General features: G+C 47.8%; 1 protein-coding gene across 2 annotated transcripts in view; it reads right to left on the bottom strand.

The window, feature by feature from the left end:
• Positions 1 to 19325, bottom strand: part of BCL2L14 (BCL2 like 14) — a 29210-nt gene extending 9885 nt beyond the window's left edge. The window contains exons 1-5 of one of the 2 annotated variants that reach the window (XM_033408157.2): positions 19120 to 19325; positions 7818 to 8263; positions 3241 to 3415; positions 2493 to 2596; positions 1188 to 1258 (exon numbers count right to left, since the gene is read on the bottom strand). In XM_033408157.2, the coding sequence (XP_033264048.1) occupies positions 1188 to 1258; positions 2493 to 2596; positions 3241 to 3415; positions 7818 to 8256 (789 nt within the window). In that variant the 5' untranslated portion in view covers positions 8257 to 8263; positions 19120 to 19325. The remainder of the gene's footprint in view (positions 1 to 1187; positions 1259 to 2492; positions 2597 to 3240; positions 3416 to 7817; positions 8264 to 19119) is intronic. The other variant, XM_012537217.3, reaches the window with a different exon arrangement.
• Positions 19326 to 24578: the final 5253 nt, after the last annotated feature.

The following is a 24578-nucleotide window of genomic DNA, read 5'->3' as shown; positions in this document are numbered from 1 at the left end:
ACTGAACTGTGGGCTGGTTAGTGGCATCCACTTGGAATTCTTCTAGAGACAGGAAGATCATTTCTTCACAAGGCAGCCCTTGGCTTCGATGGACAGCACTGAGTGCTAGAAAGTTCATTCTTAAAGTGGGGAGAAATCAATTGCCCGTAACTCCTATCAGTGTTAGTTCTGGAGAAACACAGGGGTGTCCTTAAAACCATGTGCCCTCTTCTGTTTTCTGCTTCCTCTGCACCCCTGTCCACCCCGTACTGTGGCCCTGAAACTCCCAGACCCCCTTCTCTTTTCTTTGGTCCTCAGTGTTTCCTCAGTGTTTCTCATTCTGCACCACCTCACCTGCCCTTCCCCGTCCTGGTCACCATCCTCTGGGCACACCTGTGACAAAGGCGTCGAGGAGCCACAGAGCATGCTGAGACTGGGCTGGCTGGCCAGCCAGTGAGTGCTGTTTCCCCCTCCTGCAGAGTCCCCACAGACCTGACTCCTCCCCATGGATCCTGGCCAAACGAAGGGATGGGTCCACAGGCCAGCCCCTGATGCACAGATGCTGGAGACCATGCAGCCGTCAGTGGGCGGCAGACACGGACAAGATCCCTTGAGAAGCCCTGACTACAGGGGGGCCTGCTCACTACCTCTTTACCTGAAGGTAACTCCTACACGTTCCTGATGGGAAGGACTGGTCTCAACTTCTAAATGGCAGGAAACTCCAAGTTCTCCGAGTTAACACTAACCTGCCCCCTGGCCGAATTGCTGAGAGAGAACAGTCCGGCCTTTCTAGGGGGAGATTTCAGACAAGACTCCAGACTTGGAGCAGCTGTGGGACACAGATATCCAGGCTGCAGGGCAAATGCAAGAGTCTAAACTTCCCTGAGGATCAGTTACATGGGGAACTAGATTCATAATTCTATTCAGCAAATTGTAATTTATTGGTGTCTTTTTCCTGCAAAAACAAAGTTACTTTTTTCATTTCCAAAAATTCCAAGGAGGCTCCAGAAGGTTTACTTATGTTTTCCAAAGTGATTCATTTTTGAGATGCTGCCAGCGTGAAGAGTTTTGAGTCCAAGGGAAATAAAATTTAGGACTAAGTGGAAACCAGAACTTTGCAAAGGAGCACAAGCAGCAGTACAGTTCCATCCTTGGGTACCAGCGCGCAGACACAGAAAGAAAACTCGTTAGTTCGAGAAGCTCCCTACCTCTCTTTCCAACTGATCCCCTGAATATTTCAGCAGCTCAACGATTCTGGCTATTATCTGGTCTTTTCCGTCTGCCAGGGGAAAATTCCAGTTATTTCTTTTAAGAAAAAACAATCTTAAATGTTTCCAGGGACAATGCTTGTAGCCTGGTTAGGGATTGAGGAAGACATGCCCTTCATAATTCTCAGCAAAGTAAATCTTACCTTGCCTCTTCTGATCAGGCCCAAACCATTCCAGACACCCTTTCCCACAGTCCCCTCCTTTCCTCTCTTTCTTCCCCCAGCGCTCCCACAGTTCTCACCATGAAACTCATCACTTTATTTACTGTAAAAATGTTGTTGAAGATACATGAGCTTATCTCTAAAGATATTTAGGAGCAGTTTCTCTCGGTCTTTGGGTTTGTCCTGAGCATATGGTGCTTTTTCCATATAGACACCATAACCCCCTACTGGATCATCTCACCCCTTTGTGTTAGCTGCTAGGAACTGTAGAGCCAAACTGTGGCCTCCTAAGGGGGGGGGGGGTATAGTCTTCCTGCATTTGGGGAATTAAACTCATTCCTAAACCCACCTATTTTCCTACTGTTTTCTTTTTACAGTATCTTTCAAATTTGATTTATCTTACTAAAATGTGTACTTTGTGTGCTGTGTCTTTACAACGAGGTGGAGTATAAGTAAATAAAATGAATAAGATCTCCCACCCCAAAGGCTAACATGGCAGAGAGAGAGGTGGCCCCAGTTGGTGTGTGTGTTGGAACAGGGAAGGTGGAGTCTGATTTTTCTCGTCTCAAAATGTGCTAACATGCAACATTAGGAAAACGGTCGTTGCTATAGAGCGGAATCCAAACAGAGACGGCCCTTTTTCCTTATGGCGCAGTCTCTGATATCATGGAGTCCTCATGTTTGTCCCAGAGGGAGAGGGGAGGAGAGGCCAGGAAATACATCCCACAAGGTCGAGTGAAGGGCAAGGTGGTAGGAAGTCTGAGACCCAAGTTACCTGGGAAAAGAAGGACTGCATGCTTCCACCGCCCACGTGTAGTTTCTAATCTGACGCTGCCGCCTCTCTCCAGGAAAGTTGCTAGAACAGCAGCCTGAATTTCTCATGCGCGCAAAGGATGAGAGCCTGAGCTTTTGCTTGGTTTAGGGGTATTGCTTTACGAGGCCCAGGCACACATGAGGTAGCAATAAAGTTGGAACACTGTTTTTTGCTGTCAGAAGGGTCCTCCTTTCCCAGCGCCTCACTCTCTAAGCCCCTTTGGTAGTTTGTGGTCCCAGCAGCACAGCACAGGGTGGACAAACTCAGCACTTTGCTTCTGAGCTTGGGAGACACCACCACCTTTGCAGATCAATCTTTCGCCTTCTGTTTTGGCGTACTGCAAACTCAGGGGCCAGCTAGGACCCTCATTATCACTGGAGTTTGGGAACGAGAACCACGGGCAGGATAGTCATTAACGAGGGAATGGCCAGACTGACCTTCTCTTCCTGTGGCCCTTGGTCCTGCTTCCCTCAACTCTAGAATTCCTGCAAGTCGGATGCGATCCACAGTCCTACCTATTGGTATAGTTTGGTGACAACTGACCCAGTCTGATCACTACTTCTCAGTTCTGCTTCACGTTTTGCCCCAGACCTGGTACCTGACAACCCCCTGCTTTTTCACAGGAGCCCAAGGCAATATCATAAATCCCCGGGCGATGCTCCAACTATACCCTGTGCACTTGCTCGAGTACACTGGTCCTTGGCCATGGCTAGCTAACATGATGAAATCTAACTTGCATTTCCCCCTGTGGACAAGGTTGAGTGCAGGCTTCCTCCTGCCCCTCAGTAGGAGACTTTCCTTTGGACTTAGCAGTGAGTTTGGCCTGTTGCTTCCAGCTGCTGGCATACTCGCCTTGGCTTGGGCTGGTCTCTCAAGCTAAAGAAGGGCAGTGCCTCCAGCGTGTTGCTGTCGTGCCCTGAGGCCAGCTTAGCAGAGATTCCTAAGTTGCAGAGCCCTGAGCTGTGTAAGTACATAAATGCTGTAGACCTCTGCATGGCAGACAGGCAGCCCACTGCACACACTCTTCCCACCTGCAGCTGTAGGCTGGAAGCCCTGGTGCTGGAGACCCTGGTGTGTCACAATCGTTCTGGACTTGAAGCTTCCTCCCTGGCTGTGGAGCGCTTCTGGTGGCGGCCAGGAATAAACGATTTCAGCGACTCGGTTGGCAATGGAAACAACCTTGGGGTCCACAGCTGAAACAAGACAAAATGGTGCTGACAGGCCCTTCCCAGAACTTCGTCTAGCTGATTGGTATGCACAGTTGCCCGAAATGAAAACACCAGCCTGGAGCAAAAGGAAGCGGCCGGGAGTGTGCGTGGAGGGGAGTCCATTCTTCAGAAATCACTGGCAGTTGCCTGGCAGAGGCTGGGACGGAGGAGGAGTTCACAGAGGAGTGATTGCCACCTCGAAACAATTGCCCCTCTGCACCCTCTTTCTGAAGCCTTGCAAAATTAGGGTCCCCTTGCCCCTTTGCAAGGGAGGAAACACAAAAGGGAGTGCTTAGTTCTTTGCTTGAGGGAATGCTCATTATGCTTTTATTTTTATTCTTTTTTTTTTTTGGACATCCTTTATATCTTGGAGAGCTGGCCCCTATGCACATAGGAGGGCATTCAGCAGTGTGACAAGCCTTTGGGGGTTGTCACGGAGGAAAGAGAAATATCCCTGCTCTCAGGCCATATTCATGACTCATTATCAAGTGAACACTGAACTGCCCTTGCTTGCATGGTCACTTGTCTTCTCTCTCCTCCACGTATAGTGGGAAACATGGGAAAAGTGCTGATAGGTAAACAAGGATGCATAAAGTCTAAGCCACGACCTTCAAGAGTTTATAATCCAGGAAAAGCCTTATGCCATGAATTTGCACAGGCAACTAGAGGGTAAAGCATTTGGGGACATGAACGTTTAAATGGCACTGGCCCCCTGAATGTCATAGCCTGTGAAGGACAGGTCGACTTTGCCCCTGGTAGGGGATGGGGCCGGATTGGGAGGGCAGGCGGTACTGCTGAGTTACTTGGGAGTAAAATTGACCTTGTTAACCCATCACTAAGTTCTTAACTTTCAGAAGCTCGTACAAGTTCTGCCTTTGACACGGAGCGGTCGTATCATGCAATGTTTAAGAACAACAGTATTTAATTCATAAGACTTGACGAAAGTGACAGAGTGGGGTTTTGGCCAGAAGGTTGGTGTGCCCAGGGGAACACCCGGACCTTGTCAATCAGGATAGATAAGAGCGGCAAGGCCTGGGTCCGGGGAGGGATTGTGTCACATGCAAGGCAGGGTTTGACCTCCTACGGAGCTGCCAAGGTGGTTCCTGAACCTCTCTCCCTGGACTCGCCCGTCACATGGCGCCCTGGTGCTTTCCCTTCACCCCCCCAGGGCATTCACTGAAAGGCCATGGCAACTGACACTTTGTCCACAATGCCTTCCTTTAAAAAAAGGCATAATGGCTTCCTTAAAAAGCTACATTTTTCATGATGCTCCATCCATAGGGTTCAGAAACAGATCAGGAGTGGGTTAGAGAGAGAGAAAAATTGGAGAGGTCAAGGAGAAGGATCAACGCTTTTCCTTCCCATTTTAATAACCCAACCACAAGTACTTTCCACTTTTAAATCACCTTACTGCAGTCCAACCGGCTTGCTCGTGAATGCTGGCCACCCACGGAAGGAGGTGGCAAGAGGCTGGATCCCAAAACTGGTGGGAGCCTTCCCTTGTGTCCGCAGGAGACGGGAGAGGAAAGCTTCCACGTGCTTTCCTCTCTGCAACCTTGTGCGGCCTGCAGGGTGATTAACACGCTCTCTTCCACGGAAGTCACACTGCGCCCACCTTGCCCTCAAAGGAGGCAGGTGAGGGCCCCCAAGGTTGTCGCTCCCCAGCCCCCAGCCCCCGCCACGTGGCAGGGCAATCACAAGGCCCCCAGCAGACGTGGAGGTACCCAAGCTGACTAACCTGTGTATGTGTATCTGTCTCTGCGGACTGGAGGGATGCAGGTGAAATACGTGCAGGAAAAACTATAAGCAACCTCATTTTGACTCAGATGAATTAGCTCTAGTTAAGATTCCCATTCTAATACCTTAATTTAAAAAACTGGAAAAAAAAATTCCCTTCTCATCAGAGTTGGTCCCATCTGATAGGCAAGGGAACATTGGGTGGGTGTGGAGAGAGAACAGAAAGGCTGCCCATCCTTTTGAGTTTATTCTGGGGGCTCATTGTGGGATTAAGGAGAGCAGGAGAGCGGGATGGGGAAGGCATTTGGCTTGAGGCATTTGTTTTAGAAGAGGCAGGGCGTTTGTGAGAGAATTCCTTATGGTCGAGACTGCTATTTCCTACCCAGTATCCACTTTCTTTTTCTTCCTTAGTAACAGATCCCTGAGATGCCAGGGGAAGCTGACAGCACTACATTTCCCAGCCTCGTCTGCAGTAAGGAGTAGCCACTGAGATGTAAGAAGCTGGGTACAGTTTTAAGAAAGCTCTCTGAAAGGGAGCTGCATTATCTAGGAAGGAGATACCCTTTTGTCCTTCCCTTGCTTCCTCTTTCTTCCTGCTTGGAATGTAGACATGATGGCTGGAATCCCAACAGCCACCTTGGGTTTTAAGGTGACTGAGGTTGGAAGCAACTAGCTGAGGGATGGCAGAATAGGAATGCTTAAAGATTGTGGAACTGGTAGATCAAGCCTGGGCTGCCAAACTGTGGTTTTCTTCTATGGGAGAGAAAAATAATCTCTATGTTATTGAAGTTGTAGCGAGTCATAGCTGTGGAGAAAAAAAGATTCACACAAAAACTCGGGTTGGTGTTACTAAAATTGGTATTGACATTCATTTTTCTACATTCCAAGGTCTCTTACTATGAGACTTTGGTCTTGGGACATAACCTCATCGTTCTCACTCCAACCTGGTGTCTGAGTCCTGGAAATGGCAGCACAGGCTAAATTGCGACCTTCAGTTAAAAGAACCCGGGGTGGGGGGGAAGGGTGAGCTGTGACAGGGTGAGAGAGAGTCATGGACATATACACACTAACAAACGTAGTAAGGTAGATAGCTAGTGGGAAGCAGCCGCATGGCACAGGGATATTGGCTCGGTGCTTTGTGACAGCCTGGAGGGGTGGGATAGGGAGGGTGGGAGGGAGGGAGATGCAAGAGGGAAGACATATGGGAACATATGTATATGTATAACTGATTCACTTTGTTATAAAGCAGAAACTAACACACCATTGTAAAGCAATTATACCCCCATAAAGATGTTAAAAACAAAAACAAAAACCCAGGGGACGCCAACTGCTGAGCTCTGATTTACATGTGGCAGAGTAGAAATAGAACGTGAGTCCCTCTGGGGTCACACCCAACATAAAACCAACTAACTACCCACATAATTAACTAAACAAGAAAGCAAGGGGAGAGGAAGGTGAGAAGGGAGGAACAACTGTGCTCAAATCCTTAAAGCTACGCCTCTTTAGGAGGTAACTGTTTCTACATTTGTAGGGATATCTATATATCTACACAGAGATATGGAAATTTTAGAAAATAAGAAAGGTGACATGACACTTCAGTAATATTGAAATACAGAACGTCATTTTTCTCAGGAAAGCCAGAAGGTTAAAGTCTGTAAAATCTTCCGTTTCCTGGCAAACTCCAAAGAACAGGACAAGCAGAAAAGCCTATTGAGGTCCCTCCAAACTGTTGTGTTTGCTCCAGAGCTCAGAGACCACCCGCAGTAGAAGAAGCCTGCTGTACCCCTGGGGGAAGGAGGAGTTCCCCCAGGTAATCGCGACCCTAACTTCCCCTCTCCTAAGATTCTATAAGTCTGATAGGAAATGGAAGTTTCCTTGATCACAGTGAATGATCTCAAGCTGTCATTGTGCGGGGTGATTCTCCAAGTAAGCCAGCCATCACAATGTTTAAAAATTGAGACATTACTGCCACCTGTTGACTAATTATTGACAAGTTACACGGGCCAATCAGCCCAGCAGGAGGGGGGTTTCTTTTAAAATCTGGGCATTGGGCACAAGGTATTGTTGGAGGGGAAGAAGATGGTTATGCCAGGGTTTGTGGATGAAGGGCGATTCTGATAAAGCCTTTCATGAAAATGTTTTGTTCGATACAACGTGTTTTGTACCACTGAAGGAAGATTTTGTCAAAATTCTTCTTGGTGGTTTTTTGAGTGGCTTGTACTTTGAAAAGTATTTTTGTGTACAGCTATCTGATCTTTCCATCCACCTTCAGACGCCATTGTACAGATGGAAACACAGAGGCCCAGAGACGGGAGTTGACTTCCCTCAGGAGGAAGAGCAGCCTGAGCCCGGCTGGGGCTATTTCTCTTATATGGGTCTCTGGCACTGAGGATTAGGGATTTGGGCAGCAAGTTTATAGACGGTGGAGCCAGAAAACCAGTCCCGTCACCCTTCACGGCTATCCTCTTCCTTTCTTTTCAGTCTTGAGAAAAGCAGGGAAATTAGAATTGAGTATTAATAGGTTGGGAAGCTGAGGTTCAAAGAGTGCCTTGCCTAAGGCCCCATTACCAGCTGGGAGGAGGTGAACCCCCAGGCGCACAAAGAAGGGAAACACATGGCTGCGGAAGAGAAAGAATCCCCGAAAGCCTACCTTCACGCTCTAAGCGCTGTTCCACATTGGAGAGGGACCTCGGCCACTGCCGACCGTGAGGACCACTCTGAGGTCCCACCGGACCTTGCAGCTCAAAACGGATATCCAGAGGTGAGCTCTGAGAGTCCTCCTCCTTCTCTGCTACTCCAAAGAGTGTTCTCCAAGACGACTTTTTCTTGCCAACGTTTATGGCCTTCTCCGTGGATTGGGAATTTCTGCAAGTCCACGGTCCCTGTGTCCATGCTTTCTTTGCCTGCCAACTCTCTGGTCCTTTCTGGGACAAACTTCTTGTTCTCGGGAGCTTTCGTGAGAAGACAGCAGAGGTGTTCTTGAAGACGTGGTGTTTGACATAGAACTCCAGGATTTTGAATTCCATGCTGTCTGGGTCATCATCATCCAGGGGGATCTCCTCCAGGTCGCAGGTGCTACTGGTGCACATGGCAGGGCTGCAACGACAAAGTCCACACGCGTCCATCTACCTGGGAGCCACCTACTCTTTGTAGGTCGGGAGAGATGGGGTGAAACTCAGTAAGCATTTATTCAGTACCTGTTCTCTTTGTGCTGGGGGCAGGGGGTCATCAGAGTTGGAAAAGCCAAGGTTTGTTCTGAAAGTTCAGTCTTACAGAGATGAGACTTGTACATAGATAACTCCAGACAAAGAGGGCGAGCTAGGAGCTCGAACAGAGATGCAGGAGCCAGCGCGGGAGGTGGGGAGGAAAGACAGCTGTGAACGGGGGGCGAGTGCAGGCTCCTTGAAGGAAAGAAAGTGTTTGGATGGGTGGCTGGCTACTGGGCCTTAGAACAGGCTGGGCAGAGGGCAGGCTCTGGGTGAATTTAGGATGTGTTTGAAGAGTGGAAAGAGATCTGGTGGCGCATAAGCCTGTGCTTTGTGGAGAGCTGGGGCTATAGGGATGTGGAAGGACCACGGGGAAGTGGCAGTCAGGGCCAGGCGATCAGGGCCTTGGAAGGTCAGGCTGAAAGCTTTGCATTTTCTCATGTCGGTAGATCAGTACATTTCAGAAGGGGCCCTAGACTGTGGAGGGCAGTTAAAAGTCTTCTTGGGGGCTTCCCTGGTGGCGCAGTGGTTGAAAGTCCGCTTGCCGACGCAGGGGACACGGGTACGTGCCCCGGTCCGGGAAGATCCCACATGCCGCGGAGCGGCTGGGCCCGTGAGCCATGGCCGCTGAGCCTGCGTGTCCAGAGCCTGTGCTCCGCAGCGGGAGAGGCCACAACAGTGAGAGGCCCGCGTACCGCAAAAAAAAAAAAAAAAAAAAAAGTCTTCTTGGGAGAGGGTAGCTGGGCAAGGGGAGAGGCCAGCTCAGGGGAGGGAGCTGTCTGGGGTCCCTGGCCCTCCCCGGCCTCTCTCCATTCTTCCTTTACTCGCTGATTTAGCTTGGAAAGGTTTGCTTCTATTCCTTGCCATATTTAGCATTCCATGTAAGATTTTATCTGAAGAAAAAAATCCTGCTCTTTTTTTTTTTTTTTAGCAAGTTTGAAGCACACTGATGGAAGCAATGGAGAGCTTTTCAAAGTCTGGAGCGGGAGAGTGATGTGACCACAGACATGTTTTAGAAAGATCAATACAAGCACTAAAATGACGGGGATGGAAGTTTCATCTTTATTTCCATATGAATAACCAGATAGATGTAATTAACTGATTGTGTTCAATTTAAGCTCTCATGAAATAATTCCTTAAATGGTTGTCTGCTAGGAAATCATTTCTTTCTGATCTACTTTGCTTTCTTTGGTTGTATCTTAAGGACTATGATTTCCTTTTTGTCCCAGATGCCAGAGAGCCCAGATCTACCAACCGTCATTGGATTAAAATTTCACAGACAGTGCGTGTGCTGGAAACCAGCTTGGGCTTCTCAGTCTAACAGTCTTGAGTTCAAATTCTGGCCATACCACCGACTAGCTGTGTGACCTGGGGCAAGTTACTTCACCTCTCTGAACCTGAGCTTCCTTCAGGTAAATTGAAAATAATAATAGTCATCTTGCAGGGGTATTGTGAGGGTACAATGTAATGCATGAGAAACCCCAACACAGAACCTGGCTCAAAAACGGTAGCTATTTTTTTTTTTTAGTACAACTGTCATCCCAGGCCCTCTGACTCTGTCCTTGATGTGGCTCTTAATCATGGACCCTTCCCTTAATGGTCCAACTTTAAGAGTGTTTTTTGGCATGTGAGCTGGTGTGATAATAAATAGCTGTAGTGATATTAATGGGATCGGCTGGCATGTCTCTCCTTTTCTTTCCACTGTCCCCTCTCACACCATGACCAACTGATAAAGAACTGGGGGCTTCCCTGGTGGCGCAGTGGTTGAGAATCTGCCTGCCAATGCAGGGGACACGGGTTAGAGCCCTGGTCTGGGAAGATCCCACATGCCACGGAGCAACTAGGCCCGTGAGCCACAATTACGGAGCCTGTGTGTCTGGAGCCTGTGCTCCGCAACAAGAGAGGCCGCGATAGTGAGAGGCCCGCGCACCGCGATGAGGAGTGGCCCCCGCTCGCCACTAGAGAAAGCCCACGTACAGAAACGAAGACCCAGCACAGCCAAAAATAAATAATTAATTAAATTAAAAAAAAAAAAAGGCAAAATTCAAAAAAAAATAAAAGAATTGGGACAGTGACCGCAGATGGGGTTTGAGGCATTGTGACGTGGTTCAGATCAATTTGACTGTGTGCCTGGAGGCCGATGGTCCAGGGTTGGCTCAGTTTATAACTTGCAAAGTGCTTGGGCAAGTCTCTCAATTCTTTTGGTCCTCTGATTTCACAGCAAATGTTCTCTAACTTTCCCCTCTGACTCTATTACTATTTGAAGGAGGTGTGAGGGCTGAGACATCTCCCCTGCAGGCCTGCTGATGATGCTTCCTGTTTCTATCGTTGTTTCCTATCTTTTTTCGGAAGAGCCTCACACTGGATGATAGGAAGCTGCTCATCCAGGAAGCGCTCTGTGGCCAAGCCTCGAGAAAGCAGTTCTGATGGAAGTGATGCCAGGCGGGAGATGCAGGGGCTGTGCCAGAACATCAGGTACAGACGGAGGGGGCAGAAGTGATCTGCCAGGGTGGCCAAGGGCAGGGCTGCAAAACCTGAGACACCTACTGCACACACAGATATATCTGCACGACTCCAAAGCCCCCCCAAGGCCTGCCTCGGGCAACTAAGCCTGAGCAGTGCTTGAGGGGTGTCACCGCCACTGGGTCCTCCTCCCTCCCTTTCGTCACACGCCTGTCCTATTCTGGGGCTTGGACTATCTTCCTTCCCTCACCTACTCCCGATTTCGCGCGCCCATTGTGCACTGCAGGGAACTTTCTGCTGTCTGGAATCACTTCAGCATCTGCGCCCTCACCTCGCTCTGCCTGCGCCCCCCTCCTCGCCCCATTCTCACAGGTCAACCATTCTTCCCCTCTTGGTACCCAGTTTCAGTCACACCCATGAGGATCCTTCCCAGGTCTTCCAATTTATCTAGACTTCATTCTCTTTTCCACAATGGAATGTAAGTGCCGGGAGGACAGGCATGTTGATGTGCTATTTTTTCTCTGCTGGGTGCCCAGCTCCTACAGTAATGCCTGGGGCAGAAAGGCACTTGGCAATGAACTGTGGACTTTTTCCTATTCTGAGACAGACTGTCTGGGTTCCAATCCTGGCTCTGCCATTAGCAGTTATGTGACATACTCTCCAGGCTTCAGTTTCCTCATGTTTAAAATGGGGATGAAGGGACTTTCCTGGCAGTCCAGTGGTTAAGATTTTGCTTTCCAATGTAGGGGGTACAGGTTTGATCCCTGGTCAGGGAGCTAAGATCCCACATGCCTCGTGGCCAAAAAAACCAAAACATAGAAACAACAGAAGCAATATTGTAGCAAATTCAATAAAGACTTTGAAAATGGTCCATATCAAAAAAAATCTTTAAAAAATAAATAATAAAATGGGGATGAGAATAGTACATTTCCTTCTGTTACAAAGATTAAATGAGTTAATATTTGTAAAGCATTTAGAATAGCATTTAAGTGTTTAAACAAGTATTTGATTTAAAAAAATATTTATGAAACCCACTTATAGCCGGCCACGCTGTTCTAGAGAAGTTGCAAGGGGTTTTCGGGTGGTGTAACGGGGAGAGTGTAGCATGCGGGGTGAAAAGGCGGTTGAAGAGCTGCTTTTCATACTTATTGGCAGGGGGGCTGAGGCAAGTCATGTAGCCTCCAACGAGGTGTAGTTTTTCCATTTACAAGATGCGATTCATATCGTCTAACTTGAGACGGATAACCTGGTTCAAATCCTGGGTCATCGGCTTACTAGCTGTGTGACAGGCTACATACCTTCATTTATTTCTGCCTTCATTTTTTTCATCTGTAAAATGGGGTAAAACAAAACAAAACAAAACAACAACCCTGGCAGGAGATCAGCCAAGATGGTGGAGTACAAAGACCCTGAGGTCACCTCCTCTCACGGGCACACCAAAATCACAACAATTTGCCAAACAACCCTCGATAAAAAAGACGAGAACCTACCAGGAAAGATCTTCAACAGCTAAAGACAGAAAGAAGGAACCGCAGCAAAACGAGCCGGAGGGGCGAAGTTGCGAGAGTCAAGTGCCGTAGTCCTGGGTGGGTGGCCCACAGATGGGAGAATAATTACAGCTGCAGAGGCTCTCCAAAGGAGTGAGAGGTCTGGGGCCTTCCCGCCTGGGGGCGCTGTGCTGAGAAGATGAGTCGCCAGAGCATTTGGCTTTGAAGGCCAGAGGGGCTTACTTTCGGGAGAGCCAGGCGGCCGGGGCACACAGAGACTTTGCTCTTAAAGGGCACGCACAAAACCTCACACGCTCTGGGACCCAGAGCAGAAGCTGTCATTGGAAAGGAGCCTGGGTCAGACGTACCTACTGACTTTGGAGAGTCTCCTGGAGAGGCAGGAGGCGTCTGCCGCTCACCCTGGGGACATGGACACTGGTGGCAGCCGTTCTTAGAGTTCCTTCTACCATCTGGATGTTGGTGCTGGCCCGCCCCATTCTGGAATCCTCCCTCTAGCTTATTAGCCTTGGGGATTAGCCTCGCAGCGGCCCAGCACCCTGTAGGTGCCAGGGCTGGGACACCTCAGGCAGAGCAACTAAGTGGGCATACACACAGTGCCATCCATCAGCAGACAGGCTGCCTTAAGACCCCCTGAGTCCACAGCTGCCCCTGGACACAGCCCTGCCCACCAGAGGGCCCAGGACCCCGCCCCATACACCAGTGCGCAGGCACTAGACCCAGGACCCCCAGGGCTCTCCAGCCAGAGACCCCACGACCCCCTGGGCCCTGACCCTACCCTCCAGCGAGCCTGCTCTAACCTCAGGACCAGCCTCACCCACCAGTGGGCAGACACCAGCCACAACACAACCACAGCCTTGCAGCCTGTGGACACAGCCCACCCACTAGCAGGCCAGCACCAGCCCTGGAACTAGCAGGGCCCTGGCCCTACCCACTAACAGGCCAATGCAAGCTTTGGGACACCCCGGACACTGCAGCCAACTGTGTCAGGAACTGGGCCCATCCACCAGGTCTAGGACCCCTGGGCCCTACAACCAGACCCCAGGACTTGACTCTGCCTACCAGTAGGCCGGCACTAGCCCCAGGACATTGTTTCACCCACCAATGGGAAGGCAATAGCCCCAGGGTCTCCTGGACCCTGACTCCATCCTCCAGTATTTCAGCCTTAGCCCTGCCCCCTCCCCACCCTGGGGTTCTGCAGTCAGCCACCTTGTGACCTGGCCCCGCCAACCAGCAGCTGGCAGCCTCCGCACAAGGTAGGGCCTGGCATCCAACTGGAACAGGGGCCAACCAAGCCTACAAGACCACCCACAGTAGTCATCCCACACAGCAGAAGGGCCCATGCAACCCACACAGGGGGCACCCCTGGAGCATATAGCTCTAGTGATGAAAAGGGAGTGCACTGATGGGATGTGGAGGACGTCTCCTTCACAAGGCCACTTCTCCAAGATCAGCAAATGTAACCAACCTACCAGATACAGAGAAATAAAAACAGCAAGTTAGGCAAACTGAGGCAACAGAGGAACATTTTCCAAACAAAGGAATGATAAGGTCCCAGAAGAACCAAGTGACGTGGAGATAGGCAATCTACTACCCAAGAAAGAGTTCGGGGTAGTGATCATAAAGATGATTAAAGAACTTGGGAGAAGAATGAATGGAGAGTGAAAAGTTAGAAGTTTTTAACAAAGAGAAAATATAAAGACCCAAACAGAGATGAAGAAGACAATAATTGAAATGAAAAATACACTAGAAGGACCCAACAGTAGACTAGATGATACAGAGGAATGGATCAGCGAGCTGGAAGACAGAGTAGTGGAAATCACTGATGCTGAACAGAAGAAAAGAAAAAAGAATGAAAAGAAATGAGGACAGTTTAGGAGACCTCTGGGATAGCATCAAGCACACAAGTATTTTCATTATAGGGGTCCCAGATGGAGAAGAGAGAGAGAAAGGGGCTGAGAAAGTATTTGAAGGTATAATAGCTGAAAACTTCCCTACTCTGGGAAAGGAAACAGACACCCTAGTCCAGGAAGTGTAGAGAGTCCCATACAGAATTAACAGCTCATTTCAACTCAATATCAAAAAAACAAACAACCCAATTAAAAAGTGGACAGAAGACCTGAATAGACATTTTTCCAAAGAAGAAATACAGATGGCCAACGGGCACAGGAAAATATGCTCAACATCGTTATCATCAGAGAAATGCAAATCAAAACCACAATGAGATATGACCTCTTACCTGTCAGAGTGGCTATCTTCAAAAAGTCTACAAATAACATAAGTTGGTGAGGATGTCAAGAAAAGGGAACTCTCATACACTGTTGGTGTGAATGTAAATTGGTGCAGCCACTGTGGAAAACAGTATGGAGGTTTCTCAAAAAACTAAAAATAGATCTACCATATGACCCAGCAATTGCCTTGCTGGGTATATATCTGAAAAAACCAAAAACACTAATTCAAAAAGATACATGCACCACAATGTTCATAGCAGCATTATTTACAATTGCCAAGATATGGAAGCAAACTAAGTGTCCATCAACAGATGAATGGATAAATGTATGTGTACTACGTAAATGTATGTGTACTACACATACCACACACACACACACAATGGAATACTACTCAGTCATAAAAAAGGATGAAATTTGGCCATTTGCAACAGCATGGAGGATATTATACTAAGTGAAATAAGTCAGACAGAGAAAGACAAATAGTGTAGGATACACTTACATGTGGAATCTTAAAAATGCAACAAACTAATGAATATAACAAAAAAGGAACAGACTCACAAATACTGAGAAGAAACTAGTGGCTACCAGTGGGGAGGGGAAAAGGGGAAGGGGCAAGATTGGGGTAGGGGATTAAGAGGTGCAAACTATTAGGTATAAAATAAATAAGCTACAAGGATATATTGTACAGCACAAGGAATATAGCCAGTATTTTATAATAACTATAACTGGAGTATAACCTTTAAAAATTGTGAATAACTATGTTATACATCTGAAGCTTATGTAATATTATACATCAACTATACCTCAATAAAAATTTTTTTTAAAAACCCATAAAACAACCCCTCCCCCATCACATAGGTATGTGGGCAAAAAAAAATTAGCACGTGTAAATCACTTAAAGTAGTGCATGGTAGACGTTAAATGCTCAGTAAATATTAGCGTCTTTATTCATTAAAATAGGGGACTTCTGGGCTTCCCTGGTGGCGCAGTGGTTGAGAGTCCGCCTGCCGATGCAGGGGACAGGGGTTAGTGCCCTGGTCCGGGAGGATCCCACATGCCGCGGAGCGGCTGGTCCTGTGAGCCATGGCCACTGGGCCTGCGCGTCCGGAGCCTGTGCTCCGCAACTGGAGAGGCCACAACAGTGAGAGGCCCGCGTACTGCAAAAAAAAAAAAAAAAAAAAAAAGGGGGACTTAATCTGGTATTCCAGTGGTACTGCGCGCCTCCACTGCAGGGGGCGCGGGTTGATCCCTGGTTGGGGAACTAAGATCCCGCATGCCATCCTGCAGCACAGCCCAAAAAAAACACAACTATCTTAATAGGTTGCCTTTCTTGTAAGGTTTAATATGTTTATAAAAGAAAATTCATCAAAAGCAGCAATTAAGAAAACTAATGACATGCAAATATTTGGTTTAGCACAACATTCACACTTGATAGATATATATATATATATATATATATAGAGAGAGAGAGAGAGAGAGAGAGAGAGAGAGAGAGAGAGAGAGTATGTGTGTATGGGTGTGTGTGCATAAAGTATACATACTTGTAAGATATGAAGCCTGGGACTTGGCTGGCTTTCCCAGCACCTCATATAATGCCTGACACCTGATAAGCTCTCGGGAAATATTTGATGAATGAAAGAAACATGATATAGAGCTGCCAGATGAAATATGGGAGAGCTAGTCAATTTGAATGTCAGGTAAATAACAAATAATTTTTTAGTATAAGTGTGTCCCAAGTATTGTATGGGACATGCTTACACTAAAACACAGTATCTGTTGTTTATCTGAAATTCATACCGAACAGGGCCAGGGCCTCTTGTATTTTTATGCAAACCTGGCAACTCGGTGAATAAAAGGTGCTGCTTAGAAAAACTGAGACCTCAGGTTCTTGGAAGCGAGGAAAGTGGACCGAGGGTGGAGCCTGAGCGACCTAAGTCACGCGAGAGAAAGAGCGGGACACGCGGTCGGGACTCGGGCGCCGCCGAGGCGGCGCGGAAGTGGCTGAACCTAGTCCGAGAGCAGCGCCAGGAGGGCGTTTAAGGTGGGTTTTAATTCTGAGCATCCTTTTGAGTTGGGCAGCTCAGGGCGCCCCGTAGGCAGGAGGTACCCGCGGGTCCTCGAGGAGCCGTTGCATTGGTAGCGGGGGAGCCCTCTCCCAGCTATAGGACTACGCTCCGAAGAAACCGTGTCAGTTTAAGGCAACCCAACCAACCAAACCTTTCTAATGCAGTGTGAAGACTTTAAAATTGGGGGGGGGGGGGGCGGGGGCGCTGCTCTTGGAGAGGGAGGAAGGGTCCGACTTCTTTAAGAAACGAGTTTGCTGGACTTCCTTGGTGGCGCAGTGGTTGAGAGTCCGCCTGCCGATGCGGGGGACGCGGCTTCGTGCCCCGGTCCGGGAAGATCCCACATGCCGCGGAGCGGCTGGGCCCGTGAGCCATGGCCGCTGAGCCTGCGCGTCCAGAGCCTGTGCTCCGCAACGGGAGAGGCCGCAACAGTGAGAGGCCCGCTTACAGCAAAAAAACAGAGAAAAAAGAAACGAGTTTGCTAATTGCTGATTCAGGAGCAACATCCGAAAAGGGGGGAAAGCAGAGGTCAAGATGGAGCACACAGCGCTTCCACTTCGTGAAAGAAGAGATTTTTGCCGTCTTCCAGGCTAGAAAGGAGCCGAGGGCCCAACCAGGAGGCAAGGCCAAGGGCGAGAGAGAAGCAGAGGGCAGGGCAGTGCTCAGGCATTCCCCGGGACCAAGGGGACCTTGACCAGCCCTGGCGAGCGCTTGCAGCTGCGTCAAAGGATGAGTTCAGACACTTTCAAGGCACTTGACAAGCGTAGGGTGTTTTTCCTACTCATCCTCACTGGGAATGACGGGAGAGCTGTTAAATTGATAATGAAGTCTTATTTTGAAGCAGCAGTGAGTTACTTTATTACCACTGCAGCCCTTCTGCTCTCAGCTGTTCGGGTTCAAAGTAGAAGCAGCCCAACTTCTGGGTTAATGGAAACGTACAGGTAAGTTTTATGCTTATGTTGATGGAAATGAAGCCCTGGGTGAGGCCCCAGAATGTAGGTTCAGAGCCTGGAGTGGAAAATTAGCCCCGGAATAAGCCCTGTGAGGCTCATTGTGATTCAGTGACTCTGCACACAGCCCTACCCTTTGGATCCAGTATTTACATACCCTCTAGCGTATCTACAGCAAACTCTCACAGACCTACTCCCCGAAAGCAAGGTTTCACAGTGTCTTTTGTTGGCCTCTCTTCCCTCTCGAAGGGTTTCTTCCTCCCAACCCCCTAAATGGCCAAAGTCCTCGGAGTCCCGGGTGGCTAGTCTCCTGGGAGCACCGCAGAGCAGCACTGCTTGGCCTGCAGAGCAGCCTCTGACTTCCAAGATCACAGGACACACTTTAGGGATTTTTCTAGTTCTGGATTCATTGGTCGAGGTTAGAATTTCCTTCCCTTCCTGTGGCAGGTCACGGAGCAAACAGCCCTCATGCATGCACAGAGGCTGTGGCCACCAGGGCCCCAGGAAGCTGGACGGAACTCTGCCCTGGACGGAACTCTGCTCCGGCCTGTCCCGGGGGGGGGAGGGGCGTGGAGGACCCCTTAGCAACAGGCTCTGCCAGAGAGCTGACTTCCATCACTCTGGACACACAGACAAGGCCCGAGTGTAAGACATGGGTGAGGACACTCATCCCAGAGGGATGTTCCCAGGCCAGATTTTGAGCTGAGTTTTGTCCGGTTGCCTTGGGCCTCTCCTTCTGCACCCTTTGCCCCCTTACGCCCTTCAGAGGCGGTCCACCCTTCCCCTTCCTTCCCTGAACTTCACCTTATGGTGTCTTCATCCCTCCTCCCCTGTGGTTTTTAATCCTAAGGGTGAAAATGAGGAATGAGGTAAAACGTGTTAAATTCCTACAATAGAAGCTAAACAGAGAGCGCCTCAGGTCTTATTAATGAAACACAAAGACTCAGGCTCTGATGATTATAGAACAGAGCAGGCAGGGAACTCGAGGGAGCCTCCTGGGGGGGGTATTCCCCATTTCACCTGCGCCCTGTACTCAAGGAAGTCTCTAGGGGGTCTGCCGGGACTAGATCTCGTGCCCAAGTGCCCACAGGTACTCAGGGCTCAAAGCCAGGGACTCTTGTCCTCAGCCCATTTCTGTTCTGGGGGAGGTAGCTGGCATTTCAATGGGCTTCTGTCACACTATCACATACCTTGCTACATACTCAATGAGACAGACCTGCATAATGTTAACAATGATTCGGCCAGTTTTGTATTCTTAACCCTCCCAAACCTTCTGGAGCAAAGGAGAAATGAAAGGGAAACCTAAATACTTCTCCCTTTTCTGGAAACCCCTAATAAAGTAGATGTTAGCTTTCAGTTTTAGATTCTTAGTTTTGCTTCCTGAGACTTACATGATCAGAACGTTTAAATAAATGCCGTACACGTTAGGTTTACTAACCCCCCGTTAGATTGCCTCATTAGCAAAACCAGGACTGAAGTCCGATGTGTCCTGCTGGGAAGGCTGAACGTGAAGACTGGTGTCTCCTAGTATTACCTGGTCTCCAAGCTGTCAGCAGTTTCTCCTGCTTCGGGTCAGGCGGCAGGAAGGATATTTCTATACCTGAGTCTCTCTCCACGAAACTTAAGAGGAAACTTTGGCCAAGTCTTCTTGGCTTCTCATTTTGGAAGGCTCTTGTGATGTAAGACTCCACCCGGGTGTAGCCTCTTCAGGTTGGGACTAAGGCTGGAAGGAGGCTTAGGGAAGGGAGTCACTTCCTTGTTAAGCCCTGCCCCCAGCTTTTCAACTGAAGGAGGGGCTGACCTTTGCCCGAGTAATTTGACTCTAAAAGGAGTTGTGCATCCTTGACCGAGGACTCTCACTGCCCTTGGGGCAGACACAATTATGAGGGTGTTTTTCTGATAGTACTTTACTTTCTTTCCCTTTCATCGGTTTAGCGAATGTTTACTGATCACCTCTGTGGCAGGCGTGGCACACGTTTAATCTTCACATCAAGGGGCAGGTGTTATGATTCCCATTTTCCATACAAGGAAACTGAGGCTCAGAGAGGTAAGGTATTGGTGCGGAAGTGGTCCCGCCATCAGTTGAGCTGAGATCCAAATCTTAGTCTTTCTGGCTTCACACTGTATCAGTGTTACCTCTCCCATGAGATTCAAAGATTGTATTCAGATGGAACCACGGGAAAAGCTTTCAAAACGGAATGTAACCCCAGCCATAGTAAAAGCCACAAAAACTCATTTAAAGACCATATGTCACAATTTTAGGGATAGAATTCCCTATGTATAGGAAAGAAGAAACATATGATTTTGTGGTCTATCCAGATTCTTAGCTGAAACAGACACTTATGCTCATAAAACCATGAGCGCTGGCTAGTCAAAATGTGAAGATGAAGGAAGTGTGCATGGTGAAAGGGGAATTAAGGCTAATTTCATAAAAGTGGGGGAAGAACTGGCCATTTAAATATTAGGTAAACAGATCCATGAGAGACAAATAACGGCAGTTATGGGAACGTTAGTTCTTTGGTGACGCGAAGTGAATTTTAACCAGCGAACTCCATATTTATTGCTCATAACGAATACCTGTCTAGTCAACTTGAGGGATATTAAAGAAATATTAAGACTGTTTTGTCTTCAAAAAAAAACTTAGTCTTTTTTCGGAAGAAGAGATACATTCATTTGAAACAATTTAAGAACCAACAAATACATATAATCACAACTAAATCGCATAGTTTGGACTACAGTTGTTACTGGAGTTCAGAGCTACATAACTTAATGACACTGGGGGCAGAAACCCTTTAGAATCTCGCGAGGTCTTCGCAGGTAAGTATAAACACAAGAAAGGGGCAGTCGGCACAAGTAGGCTCACTGAAGACAGAGAATGTCCATTAATCATTCAGCTTTGCATCTCCCACACTCAACAAGCTGGCACATAACAGAGACAGGACTCAATACATGTTATATATTAAAAGACAAAACAAAACCCACTTTTCTCCTGATCCTAAAAATACACATTGTGGGAATTCCCTGGCGGTCCAGTGGTTGGGACTCTGCGTTTTCACTGTCAGGGGCATGGGTTCAGTCCCTGGTCGGGGAACTGAGATCCCACAAACCACGTGGTGCAGCCAAAAAATACATAAAAATTAAAAAAATAAAAATACACAGTGTGTTTTAGAAAATTTGCACGACATAAAATAGCATACATAAAATAAAGACCATCATGATCCAGTCATCCAGTGATAAATATTGTTAAAAATTTGGTGTATTTCCTTCCTTGCATGACAATAATACCTTGCTACCCTTCAGGTGTCTGCCCGGCCCACTGCCCTTTTTCTTCACGCTGTCCCCAATCATGCATCTACCAGGATGCGCCCCTGCAGTCAGGTGGACCAAACGACCTCTGCCCCTTGTTAAAAAGGAAACAACAGGCCCCGAATGGAGTCACTTGTTGTCCCATGGCAGCAGACCAAGACTTGATGCCTAAGCTAATTACAGTTACAACCTTCCCCAGGAATGTGATTCCAGCTAACCTGGGATTTCCTGGTCAGTCCTGGGAAATCTGTGGACAGACCCTTCCATTCCCTTCAGGAGGGTGGCCTTGCCTAAAACAATGCATCTTTGCTAATAATTTCCTTTTTTTTCTGCTCCCTCTCTGCCTTTAAAACCCTTTCCTTTTCTGCAGCTCAGCAAAGTTCCTCTTCACTTGCTAGATGGGATGCTGTCCGATTCATTCAATAAAGCCAATTAGATCTTTAAGATTTACTCAGTTGAGTTTTTGTTATTTAACAGGTTTGGTGGCAGCAGAGGGACCGAAGGAGACTTCTGATGGCTTCGGGGACAATGAAAAACACAGGTGATGTACCCATGAGCCCCTTTTTGAATTCACTGTCTTTCTTGCCCTTTCCAAGGTCTGTGAGTAATAAGTTCGCTCTTGGTTCTGAACTTTCTTTGCATCGAGCTTCCGATCTATTTGGCTTACAGGGCAGGTCAGCTTATGCTGGTAGATGGTTCTGCTCAGAGCCAACTGAGCTAAGCCCTTAGCCTTTCAGACAATTCCCAGGTTTTAAACAGAAAAAACCCAGCCCTAGGGCTTCCCTGGTGGTGCAGTGGTTGAGAGTCTGCCTGCCGATGCAGCGGACACGGGTTCGTGCCCCGGTCCAGGAGGATCCCACGTGCCGTGGAGCGGCTGGGCCCGTGAGCCATGGCCGCTGAGCCTGTGCGACCGGAGCCTGTGCTCCGCAACGGGAGAGGCCACAACAGTGAGAGGCCCGCGTACTGCAAAAAAACAAAAACAAAAACAAAACCCCAGCCCTTAATTCTGTTCATATTAGAGCCCCCAGGCCACAGCCTGTACTCGTTGAGTCCCCACCATTGGTCCAATCCTTTCCCCAGGCCAAGGTTCCACAGAAATTGTTGGGATGCACAGGCCTTGTCTTAGCCAGGTCACAGTAGCATCTCTTGGTCACTGCTGGTGTGTCAACGTGCACCTTTGTCTCGTTTTATGTAAATAAAGGCTATTGCTAGCGGGGATCTCAGAGGCCAAAAAGCTGCAAAAATTGGTGGCTGCAGGTTAAGCATATAAAGGCTGTTAGAGTGATCGACAGCTAAATCAAAGACAAGTTGACCACGGAACAGGTTAGATCGACAGTAGGTAACCCGCCAACCTCAAGAAAACTTGCGTGCAACAAGGTGCACTGCAAAACACGCACAATCCCCAACCCAGCGGTGCATCCCTTTAGGTTTAAAAAACCCAAAGGCTTAGTTTAGGGGATTCTTCAATTCTAAAGAGTCAAGCACGCCACCTTCTGGCACATCTGCTTATTTTATGTTTAAAAACTATGGTCCCCGAAGCTATCTACAAAAATGGCAAAATCTTACCAAAAACAACCTAGGATTACAATGGCCAGTCTGGGGAATGTTCCAATTAGTCATGGTCCTTCATTTAAGAAGCGCTTGAAACTATTGTTTTCTGAATTAAACAGAACAGGATGCTTGCTTTAATTGGTCTGCAGAGCTCCCCAAAGGCTTCAAGATTCCAAAATAGCTTCATTAGAAAACTTAAGACTGATGCATGCCTCCCACTTCTCCCCTCTGTCCTTCGTTATGTGAAAACTCATCTTTTCCTGCTGAACACTTTGAAAGGATTTTGGACCCACATCATAAAGGTCCTTCAATCTATGGCCTTACAGCTACAATAGCTCCAAGGCCAGAGACCTAAAATAATACCTGGTTTCCCCACACAGCACCTTCCTAGGGGTCCGCCATCAAAACATGGCCCAAGGATTAATGTTTCCTTTGTAATCAACTGGGGCACTGGAAAAAAGATTGTCCTCAAAGATCCTATGCAAATTCCTAAATATCCACTCAAATGCCCCCAAGGGAGGGCCCCCATATGGCCACTTCCAGGATTGATGCAGCTCTGAGGGACCCTCAGGTAAACTGCTACCCTTAAATAGCCAAGAGGAAATTAAAATGAAAATTAATGGAAAATCTTACCAAATTCTGGTAGATACCAGGGCTATACTTCCTACTTTAAATGCCACTCTCAGAAATCTCTTAGAATGAAAAAAAGGTTTCCATAGAGGGGGTATCTAATAAAGTTCAGGAAGAATTTCTATCTCAACCAGTACAAATGGCTCTGGGACCTTTTACCGAAAAGCATTCTTTTTTGCTGTGACCCAGCCCCAGTGAATATATTAGGCAGAGATCTCCTTTCTAAATTAAAAGAGCTAAATATGCTTTGCTCACCTTAGAATTTCCTGATCAACCCGAACCTGATCTCTGACGTTTTTTACAGTCTGTCTTTGGTGTAGAAGAAGAATTCCAACAAAGATCCCCTAATGTAACCGAGGTGCCTGAAAATCAGGAGGCTACTTCTAATACTGACACCGGGAAAATAAAAAATGCAGAGCCTATAAAAATTCAGATAGATGTGACTAAACCTCTTCGTAAATGGCCTCTATATCCATTAAAGCCTGAAGCCATACAAGGCCTCACATCAATAATAAAAGACCTAATGGCCCAGGAATTAGTCCTTCCCTGTACCCTGTAACGCACTGGTCTCGCCAGTCCGGAAACCTGATGGGAGGGCGTGGTGATTTAGCAAAGGCTTAAGAGCTAGTAACAAGACGGTCATTCCCCGTTTCCCAGTTGTTCCAAACCCTTTTGACACAAGCTCTGCCGGGTTTAAGATGGTTCAGTGCTATAGACTTCTGTTCAGCCTTTGTTAGCATCCTTGGAGACCCTGCAGTCAATATTTATTCACCTTTACTTGGCATAATCAACAATATACCTGGACAGTCATGCCCCAAAGGTTCACTGAGGCCCCTTCTTATTTCTCCCAAGTACTCCGTCAAGGTCTAAGCGCCCTCCAGTTCCCCCGGGAAATTGACCCTTTTACGATATGTGGGTGACCTCTTGCCGCGCTCAGTTACCAAAGAGGCACCCGTAAAAGAGTCCCTTTATTTGCTGCAACACTTAGCTGAAAAAGGACATAAAGTCTCTAAACAGAATTCCAATTATTTTTGCACACTGTTCATGACATAGGTCAGAACCTAAGCGCTGAAGACATCCAGGTATCTCCAGAAAGAATTAAGTTAACTGAAGAATTTCCTAGGCCTACAACCAAGAAAGAGCTTCGTGGATTTCTGAGCCTAGCTGGTTATGCAGACTTTGGGTCCCTAATTTTTCTCTATTTGTGTCTCTACTTTATGAACTTACTAAAATTTCACTTCCCGAGCCCTTTTCCTGGGAAGATAAACTTGAACAGACCTGCATAAGACTAAAAATAGCACCACAAGAGCCACCTGCCCTAGGGCTACCTAATGATTCAAAAACTTTCACCTTATTTGTACATGAAAAAGATAAACAAGCCCTGGGAATGCTCACACAAGAACAGAGCAATAAACACAGGCCTATTGCCTATTACAGCAGGCAAATGGCTTCAGTTGCTTATACCTGTCCCAGCTGCATTAAGGCTATGGCCACAGCGGCAAAGAT

This window comes from Orcinus orca, chromosome 11 (assembly GCF_937001465.1).
Source record: "Orcinus orca chromosome 11, mOrcOrc1.1, whole genome shotgun sequence".
Classification (NCBI taxonomy): Eukaryota; Metazoa; Chordata; class Mammalia; order Artiodactyla; family Delphinidae; genus Orcinus; species Orcinus orca.
The sequence above is the reverse complement of the archived record's forward strand: the minus strand, read 5'-3'. Positions and strand labels throughout refer to the sequence as shown.